The sequence below is a fragment of the Macrosteles quadrilineatus genome, unplaced genomic scaffold, assembly GCF_028750875.1.
Source record: "Macrosteles quadrilineatus isolate MER2022 unplaced genomic scaffold, UCM_ALF_1.0 Scaffold_4__1_contigs__length_99947679, whole genome shotgun sequence".
NCBI lineage: Eukaryota > Metazoa > Arthropoda > Insecta > Hemiptera > Cicadellidae > Macrosteles > Macrosteles quadrilineatus.
This window is the reverse complement of record NW_026542597.1, coordinates 93,124,330-93,142,591: the sequence shown is the minus strand read 5'-3', so window position 1 is coordinate 93,142,591 and position 18,262 is coordinate 93,124,330. Positions and strand designations below refer to the sequence as shown.

Here is an 18,262-nt window from a genome sequence, read left to right as displayed (position 1 = left end):
TACAAAGGCGATTTAAATAACCCTTATCTACTATTTCTGTTAGTAATAAACACAGCCTAAAAAACTTTTTAAAATTCAAGGACAAATTTTGTAATCAGTAAAAAACTACAAGAAATTTATTCAATCTTATATATTACAAATTTATGTTGAATTTAACAGAAGTTTCATGCAGATTACTACAGTGAAATTATTCAGCAATAAACTAAAGTAAATCAAGATTAGGTGACTAAATTATAGACAAGCGGAGGTTACTGCTTACTGACTCCTTCCAAGCGTTTAACGCTGCGTGAGGTGGAGAGATAGAAGTTGCGCAGGAAGTAGAAGAGTATTCCGATGAACACGGTGGGAACCATGAGCCAATAGTTGACCAGGCCTACCACCACAATAATACCTATCAGGCTCAGTCCAATCTGTCAACAGAAGAGTCGTCTAAGTCAAGAAAAAAAAAAAAAAAAAAAATTAAGAGCTAAAAGCTTTGTAGACACTTTTTTAAGGTTCAAAGCATTACTTAGGCCTACTAGAAGGTGTTTTTAGAAAAAAAATTACTTTGCTTAGGAATATATTAAGAAGAGATAGACACAAAACCAACCCTCCTAAGAAAATAGTTTGGGGCGGTTGATAGCACAGAAAAAGTAAACAAAAAATAGATAATACACGAATCTTGACAGTTCACTAGAGTGATGGTAAAATTATTAATCTATGTGTCTTCAGAAAAAAGGCTCCATAAGAACCACATATAATGTTTTCTTTTGAAAATACATTTAGATTATTTTAAGATCTTTTGAAGAATCACTCTAGAAGGATATAATTATCAAGTTTAAGGAATTTGTTCACTTTTTTGCATGTTATGACACGCCAGCACTCTTTTTGTAGGCGAGTTAGTTCCATTTGCGGTAATAAAGGTTTGTTTAAATCAAGTACGACTCACCTGTAAGCTGTCTATAAGAGCGGCTGGCAGCTGTTCGTCAATTGACCCCATGTCTTTAGAGAATCTGTTGAGAATACGACCTAGGAAAATAAATTCCTGCATTAGACTTTTCGAATGAAAATAAAAATTCACATGAGAAGGCAAACAAGGGTTTAATTCAATGTCAAAATTCATTACTAAGTTGCAAGAATAGTATCATTAGCAAGGGAAAGAGTGATGCAATAGGAGAAAAATAGGACTAAATGTCAAAGAAATGTGTCAAAATGTTTCCATAATTAAATCACCATCATGAATTTAGAACATTCCTTCTAGGCAAGATTAAGGTTTTTAGTTAGAGCACTTACCAGAGGAGTTAGTGTTGAAGAAGTGCATGGTGGCGCGAGTGATGGAGTTGAACATGGTGTCATGCAGACGACGGGACGCTCGCATACACAGGTAGAAGAAGAGATAAGAGCGGAACAACGTGACGATCACAGTAGCTGCAGTGATAGCGGAGAACACATATACACACATATCTCTAGTGAGCGGCAGACCTGCAAAGTGTACAGCTGTGGTTAGAATATATCAAAAGAAGGCTTCAAAAGAAGGCACTTAGAATCATAGCTACAGTACCCCGAAGAAGTCCGTGCAAAGTCATCTTTCAGGCTTTTAGCGTTTTGACATTTTATGACCTGTATATTTTAGAAGCATTATTTTGGGTATTCAACAATTTGTCCATTTTCAGGGAGGGTCACACAAACCATAGGTATAACACTAGACATAAGAACCTAATTAAGCCCACTAGCCATAGATTATCACTATTTGAAGCATCACCTCAATATATTGGACCGAAATTGTATAACTTGATTTCTGATAATTTAAAAAACATTGCAAATCCAAAAAAGTTCAAACAAAAATGTAAAGAATGGTTATTGACAAAAACATTTTATTCTTTAAATGAATTTTTAAGTGGAAATTGGGAGTAAATACAGTAAATGGTCTTGAATAAGAAACAAATAATCTGTCAGGAACAAAGCAACTCAACTCTGCATTGGGTTCAGAATAAAGTATACAACCAAGTTAACGTTACCGTCTCAATGATTTGATTTGTGTAGTTTTTATAAATAAAATGTATCTGTTTGTTTTCTAAAGAATAAAACTTTAGAGATTAATTAACCAAGTTTCCAACATACTCAAGAGTGTGGTCTCTGTAGTGTTGGTGGCAGTGCTTGGCAGCATTGTCGTAGTCGTAAAGCTGGCGTTGGCAACCTGTAGAAGGGGTTGGGCTAGAGACTGCTGTAGTGGCTGGGCAATGGATGAGGCACTCTCAGACTTAACGTATCCGTACTCTTCCAAGTTAACCCTGTACAAATCAACCAAAAAATAAACTTTTTTTATTTATTTAAGGACATTGGCTATTTTTTAATTGGAGAGAAGGTCCTACGCCCTTGTATTTTTACTATCTGAAGACAGCTTGTTTAAGTCATGATCAAATGTCGCCTGGGGTAACAAGGCCTGCCAAGCCTAAAATCCAAAAGATAGAGGAAGATCTGTTACTTACACAATTCTTACATACTTACATTACACTATTCTTATACTTACCAATATGTGATCCAGTAGTCTCCACCACTGGCTAACAGCTGAGTCAATACAGCAGTTGCCAGAAAGAACATGAGCATACAACAGTTGCCTCCTGACTTCATGTAGGTCTTGTATACTCTGCCACTGACTGTACCCTTGGACCTCATCTCTGCTATCTCAGGAGGCTCATCCTGTATCTTGCCATCCTCCATGGAAGAGGCTACACTCCTCACTGACTGTAACATCATCACAACAACATGAGCATACAACAGTTGCCTCCTGACTTCATGTAGGTCTTGTATACTCTGCCACTGACTGTACCCTTGGACCTCATCTCTGCTATCTCAGGAGGCTCATCCTGTATCTTGCCATCCTCCATGGAAGAGGCTACACTCCTCACTGACTGTAACATCACCACAACAATATGAGCATACAACAGTTGCCTCCTGACTTCATGTAGGTCTTGTATACTCTGCCACTGACTGTACCCTTGGACCTCATCTCTGCTATCTCAGGAGGCTCATCCTGTATCTTGCCATCCTCCATGGAAGAGGCTACACTCCTCACTGACTGTAACATCATCACAACAACATGAGCATACAACAGTTGCCTCCTGACACCATGTAGGTCTTGTATACTCTGCCACTGACTGTACCCTTGGACCTCATCTCTGCTATCTCAGGAGGCTCATCCTGTATCTTGCCATCCTCCATGGAAGAGGCTACACTCCTCACTGACTGTAACATCACCACAACAGCATGAGCATACAACAGTTGCCTCCTGACTTCATGTAGGTCTTGTATACTCTGCCACTGACTGTACCCTTGGACCTCATCTCTGCTATCTCAGGAGGCTCATCCTGTATCTTGCCATCCTCCATGGAAGAGGCTACACTCCTCACTGACTGTAACATCATCACAACAACATGAGCATACAACAGTTGCCTCCTGACTTCATGTAGGTCTTGTATACTCTGCCACTGACTGTACCCTTGGACCTCATCTCTGCTATCTCAGGAGGCTCATCCTGTATCTTGCCATCCTCCATGGAAGAGGCTACACTCCTCACTGACTGTAACATCACCACAACAATATGAGCATACAACAGTTGCCTCCTGACACCATGTAGGTCTTGTATACTCTGCCACTGACTGTACCCTTGGACCTCATCTCTGCTATCTCAGGAGGCTCATCCTGTATCTTGCCATCCTCCATGGAAGAGGCTACACTCCTCACTGACTGTAACATCACCACAACAATATGAGCATACAACAGTTGCCTCCTGACTTCATGTAGGTCTTGTATACTCTGCCACTGACTGTACCCTTGGACCTCATCTCTGCTATCTCAGGAGGCTCATCCTGTATCTTGCCATCCTCCATGGAAGAGGCTACACTCCTCACTGACTGTAACATCATCACAACAACATGAGCATACAACAGTTGCCTCCTGACACCATGTAGGTCTTGTATACTCTGCCACTGACTGTACCCTTGGACCTCATCTCTGCTATCTCAGGAGGCTCATCCTGTATCTTGCCATCCTCCATGGAAGAGGCTACACTCCTCACTGACTGTAACATCACCACAACAATATGAGCATACAACAGTTGCCTCCTGACACCATGTAGGTCTTGTATACTCTGCCACTGACTGTACCCTTGGGCCTCATCTCTGCTGTCTCAGGAGGCTCATCCTGTATCTTGCCATCCTCCATGGAAGAGGCTACACTCCTCACTGACTGTAACATCACCACAACAACATGAGCATACAACAGTTGCCTCCTGACTTCATGTAGGTTTTGTATACTCTGCCACTGACTGTACCCTTGGACCTCATCTCTGCTATCTCAGGAGGCTCATCCTGTATCTTGCCATCCTCCATGGAAGAGGCTACACTCCTCACTGACTGTAACATCACCACAACAATATGAGCATACAACAGTTGCCTCCTGACACCATGTAGGTCTTGTATACTCTGCCACTGACTGTACCCTTGGACCTCATCTCTGCTATCTCAGGAGGCTCATCCTGTATCTTGCCATCCTCCATGGAAGAGGCTACACTCCTCACTGACTGTAACATCACCACAACAATATGAGCATACAACAGTTGCCTCCTGACACCATGTAGGTCTTGTATACTCTGCCACTGACTGTACCCTTGGGCCTCATCTCTGCTATCTCAGGAGGCTCATCCTGTATCTTGCCATCCTCCATTGAAGAGACTACACTCCTCACTGACTGTAACATCATCACAACAACATGAGCATACAACAGTTGCCTCCTGACACCATGTAGGTCTTGTATACTCTGCCACTGACTGTACCCTTGGGCCTCATCTCTGCTGTCTCAGGAGGCTCATCCTGTATCTTGCCATCCTCCATGGAAGAGGCTACACTCCTCACTGACTGTAACATCATCACAACAACATGAGCATACAACAGTTGCCTCCTGACACCATGTAGGTCTTGTATACTCTGCCACTGACTGTACCCTTGGGCCTCATCTCTGCTGTCTCAGGAGGCTCATCCTGTATCTTGCCATCCTCCATGGAAGAGGCTACACTCCTCACTGACTGTAACATCATCACAACAACATGAGCATACAACAGTTGCCTCCTGACTTCATGTAGGTCTTGTATACTCTGCCACTGACTGTACCCTTGGACCTCATCTCTGCTATCTCAGGAGGCTCAGCCTGTATCTTGCCATCCTCCATGGAAGAGGCTACACTCCTCACTGACTGTAACATCACCACAACAATATGAGCATTCAACAGTTGCCTCCTAAGTTCATGTAGGTCTTGTATACTCTGCCACTGACTGTACCCTTGGACCTCATCTCTGCTATCTCAGAAGGCTCGGCCTGTATCTTGCCATCCTCCATGGAAGAGGCTACACTCCTCACTGACTGTAACATCACCACAACAACATGAGCATACAACAGTTGCCTCCTGACTTCATGTAGGTCTTGTATACTCTGCCACTGACTGTACCCTTGGACCTCATCTCTGCTATCTCAGGAGGCTCATCCTGTATCTTGCCATCCTCCATGGAAGAGGCTACACTCCTCACTGAGTACTTCAGTATTTTGTGTTTCTTGTTGTACTTTTGGAAAATAGTAAAAAATTAAACATCTAGGAAATCACATAGAGATCTGGATAGATCTCTGTGTGATTTCCCAGCTTGGGCTGGGTATTTTCTCACATAATTCTCATGATGTTCAACTCCAAAGAACAATTTACTAGATGTATTTCCAGTTGTAGTACTTACACGAGCATTGAGTAAATCAATGTACGAGGTCAACCCTTCAGAAGCCAAGGGGATGTGATAGGAGGATGTGGTGGGGAGAGGCTGGAGAACAACAAGGGTTGGAGGGGGTGGAAGGGAACTGGAGGGTTCTCTGTGGGTTGGATCTGAATCATCACCATTCTCATCCTGGCTGGAAGTACAGGCACTACAGTCTACGGTGAGGGTTTAAATTGTAACCAGTAATAAATACTAGATAATCAGACTTAATAGTTAAGATGGTGTCAAATAATTACAACTTAAGACATGACATCATAGACAAAAATAAGGGTGAGTGAAGCCCATAAATTATCTTCCTAAACAAACAACTTAAGTTAAAAGCTTAGGTGTCCCAACAAATTCTGGACATCAGGTGGCAAAATTCCTGGTCGTTAAACTGAAAGGAGTTATAAAATATTGCGTTTTTAAATTAAGTCAACTATATCATAGTATATTCACCAATAGAAACATGTGATGTGTTAATATTTCATAGATGAATTGACATAGAGAGAGAATCTACAGGTTTAACTTCAGCAACCAATAGTTTGTAACAATTGTTGGATAGAAATGACTTGTACAAATAGCTAAGAGCAAATGTGTAAATGAGTAAAACAATTAAATTTATAGGCAATGAGTATATTATACATATGGAAGAATTTAAGAGCATTTAAAACAGCTAAAAGCCGCTGGCAGTTAGCAGAATTTAAACCAGGACAGACGTCCTACGCCCTAACCACTACACAATCCAGACAATTAATAAATGAAGTTGATTAATCATATGCTAAATCTTTGAACACATTACTTTCAGTATAGTTATTAAACCAAATTTGCCTTACTTATTTACTGTATAAAATTGTAAAAAATATTACCTGGATGGAAGCATGCCGTTTGTACAGGTTTCTGTTTTGATTGCCCTCTTCATTAGCCTCTTCTTCTGAATTGCTTAATCTCAGGAACTCCAAATTCCTTCCTTGCAGCTCCTGGTAGGTTCCCTCACTGTCTATGCTGCCCTGCAATGCAACAATCAAACCATATTTATTTAACCACTTGTTACATACATTTGATTTTACTTATCATTCTAAGAAAACATTGGTAATTGAAACACACAGTAGTCAACGGTCCTAATTTATGCATTTTCATATTGAATCCAGCAAGTCTTAACCAATATAGCTAGGGTAGGTAAATAGCAGCTAGGACAGTAAATTTTGATTCCTTCATAAAATTTATAAATCAGCAAAATGTAAAACATTACAGTTAGTTATCTACAATGTCATGGACTTTGTATGCAACAAGAACCATCATTGAAACAATAATTATGATCCTTACAAATGGATAGCTACTGATTTATTTAATTTTCAAATAGGGACTTGATATTCTGGACATAACAAGGCAACATTTCCCTACCTTAGGTAAACTTCATACTATATACTTACATTATTCATCACAACTACGTGATCGACCAAGCCCAGGTACTGGATTTGATGCGTGATCAAAATTACTGTCTTCTTCCTCAAGTAGCCTGTAAAAAAAATAAAAGCATTTCTATCCCATTCAACAACACATTACATACTTCAAACAGTTCACCAAACACAGTAACTAAGTGGTGTTGTCTTGAGGTTAAAAGCCAAGAATAGTAAGTTTGTGACTCCTGACATGCCCGTGTAACACTGTTTCGGTATTTCTACTTCTTTAGACCACTGCACAGGCAGGTAGGTCTAAGGTGGTAATTTAAGTAAAAAAAAACTTTAAGCACTCAAGAAAAGTAGCATACTTGCTGTAAAGTAGAAAAATGTCGTTCACATAGAACATAGACTAAATTGTATATTAATTACATTAAACTGTTCAAATTTACACTATGAATAAAATTGTTTTTTTTTCACCTGTGACACAATCTTCAAACAGATGTTTTCCTACATGAGTGTCCACAGCTGACAGAGGGTCATCTAGTAGATACACATCTGCATCCTTGTAAACTGCCCTGCAAATTGTACACAGCGTTACTTTCAAATGGTTTGCAGTAACTTGAAAGATCAGATGATAATATTATCAATAGGTCTTAGAGCCTGGTTGTTTAAGAAGGGTAGGACTACAATATAATTAATTTCATGAAGCAATAAAACTCGCTAGGAAAATCTAAAAAGTAAAGAAGATTCTGGTGTTTTTCGGACAGCTAGAATCACTGGGTCTGTCGTTTTAACCGTACTGCTTGATGAATGTTGAGTTGAGTACAAGAAAAGTCTGACCTGGCCAAGTTGATGCGAGCTCGTTGTCCTCCGCTGAGTGACACCCCTCTCTCTCCTACAATGGTCTTGTCTCCGTACGGGAACTGTTCAAAATCAGCCTTCAGAGCACACACTCGCACAACCTGGCGATACCTGTGACAAGACAACAATATTTCATTTACAAATAATGGTCCACAGATTGAGAAATTTATAAAATTACGCCAGAAGTAAGGCCACACTAATCTACAAGGCCAACACACCCCAATTGTCTTTCAATTCTTTTTCGAATACACACACAGTAGCCAAAGCAGAAACACACACAGCCCTGAGAGGTTCAGAATAACTGTGAATGATAGACTAAAATTTAATGAAATTAAATTACTTTAAATTTGGTTTTTTAGATTTTTAGATAAAAGTTTACTAGTTTGTGATAAATAAATAATATATATTTTCAAATTAAATGTCGTAAACGTTTGGGAAAGTAACCAATCTTAAAATCTGGTCATGATGATGGCTAATAAAGAAAGCCCAAATAAATACTGATTTTAAGAGCGTCGGGAAGCAAGGGGGTGTAGAGGAAGTGATTTAATTAGGTTGTGATTGTAAGAACTACGACCGTAGACATTAATTGTCTCGCTAGACATACAATCCTCAGACATACAATCCTCAAGCATTTTAATGTACTTTCATTATCCCCTAAATTAACCCTATTTAAAAAATCTACATTTCAACAGCCACGAATAACAAAAAGTTTATACATCTAGCTTTATACACAAGACCTACCTTTCTCTGTCGTAGGGTGAGCCAAACAATATATTCTGACGGACGCTACCAGCAAACAGCCACGATTCTTGACTGGCGTAGGACACGTTCTCTGGTATAGACACGCTCCCTGTCTTGAGAGGCAGTTCTCCCAACAATGCATGCAGCAGTGACGTCTGCAACCCACCACTGACTGCTTAGGTTTCAATACATTCAACAGACCAAGTGAGACACCACACTAGATCTACAATCAACATGTCTAGGACACATTCTCTGGTATAGACACACTCCCTGTCTTGAGAGGCAGTTCTCCCAACAACACATGCAGCAGTGATGTCTGCAACCCACCACTGACTGCTTAGGTTTCAATACATTCAACAGACCAAGTGAGACACCACACTAGATCTACAATCAACATGTCTAGGACACATTCTCTGGTATAGACACACTCCCTGTCTTGAGAGGCAGTTCTCCCAACAATGCATGCAGCAGTGACGTCTGCAACCCACCACTGACTGCTTAGGTTTCAATACATTCAACAGACCAAGTGAGACACCACACTAGATCTACAATCAACATGTCTAGGACACATTCTCTGGTATAGACACACTCCCTGCCTTGAGAGGCAGTTCTCCCAACAACGCATGCAGCAGTGACGTCTGCAACCCACCACTGACTGCTTAGGTTTCAATACATTCAACAGACCAAGTGAGACACCACACTAGGTCTACAATCAACATAGCTTAGGACACATTCTCTGGTATAGACACACTCCCTGTCTTGAGAGGCAGTTCTCCCAACAACGCATGCAGCAGTGACGTCTGCAACCCACCACTGACTGCTTAGGTTTCAATACATTCAACAGACCAAGTGAGACGCCACACTAGGTCTACAATCAACATGTCTAGGACACATTCTCTGGTATAGACACACTCCCTGTCTTGAGAGGCAGTTCTCCCAACAACGCATGTAGCAGTGACGTCTGCAACCCACCACTGACTGCTTAGGTTTCAATACATTCAACAGACCAAGTGAGACACCACACTAGGTCTACAATCAACATGTCTAGGACACATTCTCTGGTATAGACACACTCCCTGTCTTGAGAGGCAGTTCTCCCAACAATGCATGCAGCAGTGACGTCTGCAACCCACCACTGACTGCTTAGGTTTCAATACATTCAACAGACCAAGTGAGACACCACACTAGGTCTACAATCAACATGTCTAGGACACATTCTCTGGTATAGACACACTCCCTGTCTTGAGAGGCAGTTCTCCCAACAATGCATGCAGCAGTGACGTCTGCAACCCACCACTGACTGCTTAGGTTTCAATACATTCAACAGACCAAGTGAGACACCACACTAGGTCTACAATCAACATAGCTTAGGACACATTCTCTGGTATAGACACACTCCCTGTCTTGAGAGGCAGTTCTCCCAACAACGCATGCAGCAGTGACGTCTGCAACCCACCACTGACTGCTTAGGTTTCAATACATTCAACAGACCAAGTGAGACACCACACTAGGTCTACAATCAACATAGCTTAGGACACATTCTCTGGTATAGACACACTCCCTGTCTTGAGAGGCAGTTCTCCCAACAACGCATGCAGCAGTGACGTCTGCAACCCACCACTGACTGCTTAGGTTTCAATACATTCAACAGACCAAGTGAGACACCACACTAGGTCTACAATCAACATAGCTTAGGACACATTCTCTGGTATAGACACACTCCCTGTCTTGAGAGGCAGTTCTCCCAACAACGCATGCAGCAGTGACGTCTGCAACCCACCACTGACTGCTTAGGTTTCAATACATTCAACAGACCAAGTGAGACACCACACTAGGTCTACAATCAACATGTCTAGGACACATTCTCTGGTATAGACACACTCCCTGCCTTGAGAGGCAGTTCTCCCAACAACGCATGCAGCAGTGACGTCTGCAACCCACCACTGACTGCTTAGGTTTCAATACATTCAACAGACCAAGTGAGACACCACACTAGGTCTACAATCAACATAGCTTAGGACACATTCTCTGGTATAGACACACTCCCTGTCTTGAGAGGCAGTTCTCCCAACAACGCATGCAGCAGTGACGTCTGTAACCCACCACTGACTGCTTAGGTTTCAATACATTCAACAGACCAAGTGAGACACCACACTAGGCCTACTATTGATTTTGTTAAGCACAAACATTTACGCTTTTATTCTGTGTGTCTATTAGAGTGAGTGGCATTACCTTCAAATTAGAAAATTACTGGTCCTATAAACTCAATTTAGCAGTAATTACTCCTAAAAATGTATTTTTTTCAAATATACACACTTTGCAACATTTGACCAAAATGCAAGTGACAGGTTCAGTTGTACCAACACCAGTTAGCAATACCTTGCCACTGCCCACAGGCCCAATGATGGCCGTGAGCTTCCCAGGAACAACTCGCAGATTGATGTGGCTCAAACTGTCGTCTGCTACCTCAGGAGTCCATCGTGCCATCGCGTTGGTCACAGTGATGCCCTCGTCTGCTGCCACCTTTGTCCTTGCGTCCTCTCTGGGCGCTCGGAATATTGGCTCCACTTCTTCGTCCTTTACTGACTTTGTCTTGTTGGCCTTCATAATCTCTGGAGCTTGCTGTAGAGTGGTCTCGTTGTAGTTGAGAAATGTCTGTAAAAATTCATTTTTTTTTAACTGGTTTCAATAACAATTATTTTGATCAGTTTTATATTTGACCGTTGATAGGACTAGACATTACATTCCCATGTGAAAGTTTTAACCCATTTTGGAATAAATACTGCCGCTGCAGCAAACCTGCAGACTAAGTGAATTTCCATTTGCCTGAATTGATTTTAAATTAAATATATTTAAATAAGATTGGGTTTAACGAGTACCTAGGTTTGCAGCTACAGGGAGGCTAATAAACTGTGTTGTTTGGTAAAATATTAGTAGCTTAGTGTAAAATATATAAATTTGCCAAGTTTGATCAAAATATTTCCGTAAACAAGCAAACTACACCATTTTACAATATTCTCCATAAGAATAACATGGGAATTTTAAATTTGTAGCTTTTTAAATTTAGTCCGTAACCAATACATAAACACTTTGGTATACTAAATTATTTGTTATTTAAAGCTCTTTAAAATGCTATAGAGAGAAATTAGGAAATTTTGTGTTTTGAAGGTCAAAAATTAGAAAAAACCTATTTTTACCCAATTTAACGCCCGTAAAACCCGGTTCCCATGGCCCAATCATGCTAATGCAAGTTTATTCTGCTTTACACTTTCAAACCAAATTTTATCAAAATCGGACAAAAATTACTCAAGTTATCGCGTTCACGGACGTAGGGAAATTCGCTAAAATAAATGTAGTTGAATTGAAACACGGAGAGCATGTGCTGAGAATTCCAGTTAAATACTCCAACTGTTTAGCCAAGCCAAACTGATAGCACAGCTTAATGTAAGCTATAGTATATTTTTTGTGACATCAACTAACACAATAAAAAAAAATTGAGGGAGAATTATTCTACTCTGTGAGTAGCTCACTAACTATATTGTTTTTAATTTTTTTTAATTGCTTCATCTGGGCCATTTAGGTTGGATGTCTATACTTCATTGTCCAAAAATCAATGGTCATATAAATAGTTATTTGTGTAATTAGTGGGCAAAGTTGTACTTTGCTGCACACAAGAGAAATGTTTACACACACGGCGAATGCGAGTGTGGAAAGTTTCTCGAGTGCAACAAATGCAGTTTGCATTCGTGTTACACATTATATTTATCATACAGTTACTATAAATCATATAAATAATTAATTAGTCTTTCTAACACTGTACAACACGTTTTTAGGTTAGGTTTAATCCAAACATTGAACAAAATGGGAAACGCTGTACCAGCTGATCGTAGTCAAAGTATCTTTAAGGTAACCTATTTCCAGATGTACACGGATTACGTGCATAATAAAAGCACGCTGTTTTGTGTTGTTTGGGTGGAATACTGGTGTGTGACAAAGTAAAAAGTGTGTGGCAAAGTAGGCTAAGTAAATGCAGCAATTTGCAGTTTTCTGTACTATAATCAGTGCAAGGAAGCCCACTTTGTCGGGTGACTGTAGGAAAAATATATTGATCAATGGTAATGTGAATGTTAATCTTCAAAGCACTATAAGAAACATGAACCTTTTTGAGGAATTTTCCCTCATTCAATTTTTAACTTGTTCTCTCTTTTGTCCATTCTAAAAAACATTTTAGAGTAGGTATATGTACAGGTGAAAGGATATTTTGTAGTACCCGGAGTCGTTTGATAGAGATGAGTACTTCTGCTACATATCCAATACCTTGAGGGAAGAATACAGTCATGGTCTGTCTCAATCCATTAAAGTATGAAGCGACAACAAAAACCTGAAATTAGAGAATCAAAAATATTAGTTTGCAGTTTGGAAAAGCATTGTTTTTTAGAAAATATTATATTTCTTGTGATTGCACATACCTAGTTAAAATAAATAAAGGTAAAAACAAAATCAATACTGGTACATCTAAAAGTCTAAAATTGTTGGAAAATGAAGTTATATAACATGACAAGTATGAAAAACTTTAAGACCAACGAAGAAGTATTTTCAAAAATCTTTTAAAACTTAAAGGGACCTGATATGACTTGAAAAGAATAAGTCTTGCGATATCGTGTATAACTTCATGTTAAATTTTGAGGTGTCTATAATATCTACTATCAAAACACAGTTTAAAGTATCATTAATGCAATATAATAATTCAAATGATGATGTGGGAAATCCATTGACTTAATACAAGATTTGAGCTGCTGAAAAGAGAATGAAAACAAAGAGAGTAAAACACAGAATACCTTGACAAGTTGGTTATTAAAGGTTTAACTGTAGTAGTTTACATCTAACTATGTTGGATCACTGGATGAAATCCTCCTCTTCATAATTTATTGCAAAATAATTTGTTAAAAAGAATTACACGAATAAATTACTAACAACATAATTATTTTGATTGTAAACTATATTTTTGTGGCCATTCACACAATCATTACCTTTTCAGCGTTGATGGCGTTGCCCATTAGAATGTAAACAAAAATACACATAAAGATGGCAACTCTGGAGTGGAAGATGACGAAAGACAGCAGAAGACCTCTGATGTATGAGGCTCCTCTAATCTCTTTGATTTCTCGCCTGATGACAAGATAAATTGGTTAAAATTGAAAGAAACAACAAGAAAAGAGCAAGTTCAATTCAAAACTAATGTTACACAGGAAATGTTAAGGTTCGCATAACATAATGTACAGAATAATGCATAATGTACATGTATGTAAGTTACTGATTATTTTTTTTTTTTTTACTATTGCTGAAAACCATGTAGAATTTAAATATAAACCTGTGATTATATAATCATATTTATTAGGTAGTACAAAACTAGATGGCTTTGTAATGGTTAATCTTCATAAAAAGTAATCAAACGTTAAATATGTTTTGCTAATGTACAAATCCAAAATATTTACTGTATTAATTCATTCAGACCAATGATGAATTGTTATAGCACCTTTACACACTTTACAAGCAAAACAATTGTGTAAATTTGAAACTATGTTAATGAGTTATACTACTGCAATTATCTTCAAACACGGTACTTGATAATCTAACACTTGACACTTTGACAAACTCCGTAATAGAATTATTTTGTTACCTAACAATATCCTTATCCGTCAGGTCGAACTACATGTTTTGTGGCAACTGCCACATCATCAGGTTCATCCTCTTCTACGACTTGTCATACATTTAAAATTGAAAACACAAAACACACGTTGACATGATACATTTAACATATTTAACGCCGCCGGCCCGACCAAATGCGTGCACACACCGGGAGAGGTGTTCTAATTAATGTAAAGTTTTTTGTTAAATGTGTCATGTCAACGTTTGTTTTATGTTTTCAATTTTAAATGTATGACAAATCGTAAGAGAGGATGAACCTGATGATGATGTGACAGTTACCACGAAACATGTAGTTTGACCTGACAGATAAGGATAAGTTAGGTAACAAAATCATTTTATTAATATAAATCAACATCCAGAATGAGGATGGTTGTAGAATACGGAGCCAGGGAAAGGAGACACCTGTTGTTGGGCTGTGACGCCAACGCCCATCACGTGGCCTGGAGGAGCAGCGACGTCAATGAGAGAGGTGAGAGCTTGTTAAGTTTTAAAGCTGAATCTAATTTAGTTATATTGAACAAGGGATCCAAACGAACCTTTAGAAAGAGGAGAGGGGTGGTACTAAGGGAAGAGATTTTGGACATAACTTTGGCTAGCAATTATTTATTAATTTTTTTTTTTAGAGGTTGGCGGCCTCTTTTAACCTTGCATTTGCCCGTCCACATAGACTAAGCGCCCGTGCGTGGATCGTTTACAGCAAAGCAAGGAGTGAGCCGGTACAGTACAAAGGTGAACTGTACTGATAAAATGTTATCGGCAGTGACCAGGATCCGAACCCACGACATCGCTGCCTTGGACCCGAAGTCCGCGACGCTACCGACTGAGCCACCGACTCACTAAATGATAAAATAAATAAAACAAATAATTATGCGGCGACAAAGGTTGTAAAATGGGAGGTATCTGATGACCGCTCATCTTCGGATCACAGCAGTCACATTGAATAGGCTCGATCTGTACAAAAGATACCTATAGGAACGTGAGAAAGGACAGACTGGAACCAGTATCGAGAGGTGCTAGGGAACAGACTAAGCCAAATAAAAGGCACAGAAGGGCATAGGGTGGAGAATATGGCGAATTCTTTGAACGCGGCTATATTAAGCTCGTACCAAGAAACCTGCCTGGACTATAAAGACTATAAAGAACATGCGCAGGCAAGCCTGCTGGTGGAATAGTGGGTTAGAGGCCCTGAGGAGGAAGGTTCGCAGACACCTACTGGTGCGATAGCGGCAGATGCCCTTGGGCTGAATAGGAAGACCCTGCGGAAGGTGGTTGGCCATCAGCGGCTATTGGGTATTCCACGGACATCTACACAAGATAGGAATTCAATTTGAAAGCCTTTTATGTAGGAAATGTGGAGAGGAGGAGGAGACAGCCTTCCACGTGATATTTATGTGCCCAGCCCTACAAGGTCTGCGTATGGGATCCCTTGGCCTATCGACTGGAGATCAGAGGGAAGAACAGGTTACCATAGTCAAAAGGATCTCATGGTTCACCAAGGACCTGGGATTTGACGGAGAATGAGGGCCTGTGAATGAGGGTGCACAATAAGCTTTTCCAGCTGCAATGCAATCCCATGGTCACTAGTAAGCCTGGCCCTCTGTAAAAAAAAAATCATAGACCTGTACGATTCTAACAGCAGTCTTACACCTTTCTAGTTGTAGTGTTCAGTCCTTACAGTGAGTCAAGACAGTCCTTATAACTTCATACATTAATCTTCCTCTCAACAAAAATGTTTTCCAAAGTCAAAAATATTAATCAACACTGTACAGAAACTAAAACTGGATCACTCACTTTCTAGCCTGTGAGACAAGATAGGCGAAGGGTTTCTCCCACGTGTACATTTTAATGACTTGTATTCCTGAAATGATCTCATTCATCAGTCTGACTCTGCCGTCAGTCCGCAGAGCTGTTCTCATCCGCAGCCCAGACGTCATCTTGCCCAGCCACACTGCAAAATGTAAATAGGTTAAAATAATCATTATTGTTAACATTGAGACAGTAACGCCTCCTAGATGAATAGTTCAAACTGGATAAGAATAGAAAATGAGTGTAGAATGGAATATCTGAGCAGCATTGTTACTGACTAAGATCACTTGTGTCTTTAGAGAGGAACATTTTATTAGGATCACTATGCTCACAAGGACAGCTAGGCCAAAGTTTCAAAATGTATTCACTCACTACACATACAACATGAAATCGAATTGATAAATCCTTCTTAACCACTACTATTTTATAAGAAGTACCATCTTTTATGACACATTAAAGAAGAGAAATACAGATTTAGACTCTAGCTCTCAGTGAGTTCATTCAACTACACAATACTACAAGTAAAGTAACATTACCTTGCAGGGGTATTAGAGCAAGCAGCACAAATACACCAAAGACAGACGCAGGTCCTGCAAAGTCCCATAGGAAGTACAGCATGACGATCGTCTCTAGCGGACCGACCCACAGATAGTGTAAGAAGATTGTGCACATATCAAACCTGGAGACGTCGTTGGACAATAGGTTGACCACTTGACCTACAGTGGTCTGTCCTAGGGCTGTCTTATTGAGTCTCAGGGCCTGGAAACAATTGTCATAAGTGATTAGGTAGATGATTGGTTTTAGGGCTTTACCTGCATATCCGAGGGTTACTAGTTGATTTTGATCAAGACGATTCTGAAAACCTAGATGACATTTGTCATTGGGATATCAATTGATGATGCAGTCTAACAAAAGGTCGATATTAGATAGTTCCCTAAAAAAAATATATATATATAAGAAAATGCCAACAATTTTATCTGGATTTACTTTACAAAATTATAGCATCCTGGTGAAATTATTCTTTATGCACTAAAAATGTTAAATGAAAGGATATAAGTTTTATTTTCTTAGTTCATATTGACTAGCAATTTATATATGTAGATTTTTATCTATATGGACCATCAGTAGTTAGTTTTTCACACAAAGAGGACACAAACATTGATCAGTTATCTAAATGGTTTTATATTACCTGTCGTCCGTACCAAATTGTAACATGCAACGTGATGAATTATCTTCATTGCTGATGAATCATCCTCTTATGGGGTTTGCTAATTGTATGTTCTCTTCTAGTTTACACAATAGTTTATGGGAAAATAAAAGATGCTAATGTTTACAATAAGTTGCCATTTCAGTTATGGTTATAAAGTTTGTGTATAAAAAAATAATAATATACTAAAGCAACACACCTTTTATCAGTACCTTGATACTAAATGACTGGCAACTACTTTAACATGGATATTGAACGTTTTTTTCACAGTAGAGTATAAGTATCTCAATCAATAAAAGTGTATTAACCTATTGTTCTTTTCTTTTAGACAAAAATATTTAAAATAAAATCCTCACTCATACAATCATATTTACTACCGGTAGTGCATCTTTTGCTCGAATTTGAGCAATTACAAAGTATTACAGGCGTTATTTCAAAACGAATAACAGTCATAATTTCCGATGACTTAAAAGAGTCAACTCAAAGGTATAATGTAATCAATCACTCCACTCCAGTTATCGAAACTGAAAACGAAAGCTCTTGTGTGTATCATGTGTTTGCTATGAACAGCTGTAATTAATACAAATTATTTGTCTGTTAGTAAGCAAAATCTGTTCTTTATAAGAAATACATTGTGATTCCGATGGCCTGTGGGGCAAAGCCCGAGGACTTTTATTACAGGAACAGGTAAAAGGGGGGGTCTACACAAAAAATTCTTAATTTTGACACATCGTTTGTAAAACTCTGTCCATTATTAACGGA

General features: G+C 39.3%; 1 protein-coding gene across 1 annotated transcript in view; it reads right to left on the bottom strand.

Moving 5' to 3' along the window:
- The window catches only part of LOC128993151 (probable multidrug resistance-associated protein lethal(2)03659), a 39,471-nt gene that overhangs the window by 12,256 nt on the left and 8,953 nt on the right, over nucleotides 1–18,262 (bottom strand). The window contains exons 5-38 of the mRNA XM_054416910.1: nucleotides 16,830–17,052; nucleotides 16,279–16,435; nucleotides 13,809–13,947; nucleotides 13,049–13,159; nucleotides 11,158–11,433; nucleotides 10,796–10,870; nucleotides 10,155–10,223; nucleotides 9,348–9,416; nucleotides 8,779–8,933; nucleotides 8,017–8,148; nucleotides 7,654–7,751; nucleotides 7,207–7,292; nucleotides 6,643–6,783; nucleotides 5,270–5,396; nucleotides 5,143–5,225; nucleotides 4,976–5,062; nucleotides 4,809–4,895; nucleotides 4,642–4,728; nucleotides 4,475–4,561; nucleotides 4,308–4,394; nucleotides 4,141–4,227; nucleotides 3,974–4,060; nucleotides 3,807–3,893; nucleotides 3,640–3,726; nucleotides 3,473–3,559; nucleotides 3,306–3,392; nucleotides 3,139–3,225; nucleotides 2,972–3,058; nucleotides 2,805–2,891; nucleotides 2,510–2,724; nucleotides 2,101–2,270; nucleotides 1,273–1,461; nucleotides 929–1,008; nucleotides 260–410 (exon numbers count right to left, since the gene is read on the bottom strand). Coding sequence (XP_054272885.1) covers nucleotides 260–410; nucleotides 929–1,008; nucleotides 1,273–1,461; nucleotides 2,101–2,270; nucleotides 2,510–2,724; nucleotides 2,805–2,891; nucleotides 2,972–3,058; nucleotides 3,139–3,225; nucleotides 3,306–3,392; nucleotides 3,473–3,559; nucleotides 3,640–3,726; nucleotides 3,807–3,893; nucleotides 3,974–4,060; nucleotides 4,141–4,227; nucleotides 4,308–4,394; nucleotides 4,475–4,561; nucleotides 4,642–4,728; nucleotides 4,809–4,895; nucleotides 4,976–5,062; nucleotides 5,143–5,225; nucleotides 5,270–5,396; nucleotides 6,643–6,783; nucleotides 7,207–7,292; nucleotides 7,654–7,751; nucleotides 8,017–8,148; nucleotides 8,779–8,933; nucleotides 9,348–9,416; nucleotides 10,155–10,223; nucleotides 10,796–10,870; nucleotides 11,158–11,433; nucleotides 13,049–13,159; nucleotides 13,809–13,947; nucleotides 16,279–16,435; nucleotides 16,830–17,052 — 3,964 coding nt within the window. The remainder of the gene's footprint in view (nucleotides 1–259; nucleotides 411–928; nucleotides 1,009–1,272; nucleotides 1,462–2,100; nucleotides 2,271–2,509; nucleotides 2,725–2,804; nucleotides 2,892–2,971; nucleotides 3,059–3,138; nucleotides 3,226–3,305; nucleotides 3,393–3,472; nucleotides 3,560–3,639; nucleotides 3,727–3,806; nucleotides 3,894–3,973; nucleotides 4,061–4,140; nucleotides 4,228–4,307; nucleotides 4,395–4,474; nucleotides 4,562–4,641; nucleotides 4,729–4,808; nucleotides 4,896–4,975; nucleotides 5,063–5,142; nucleotides 5,226–5,269; nucleotides 5,397–6,642; nucleotides 6,784–7,206; nucleotides 7,293–7,653; nucleotides 7,752–8,016; nucleotides 8,149–8,778; nucleotides 8,934–9,347; nucleotides 9,417–10,154; nucleotides 10,224–10,795; nucleotides 10,871–11,157; nucleotides 11,434–13,048; nucleotides 13,160–13,808; nucleotides 13,948–16,278; nucleotides 16,436–16,829; nucleotides 17,053–18,262) is intronic.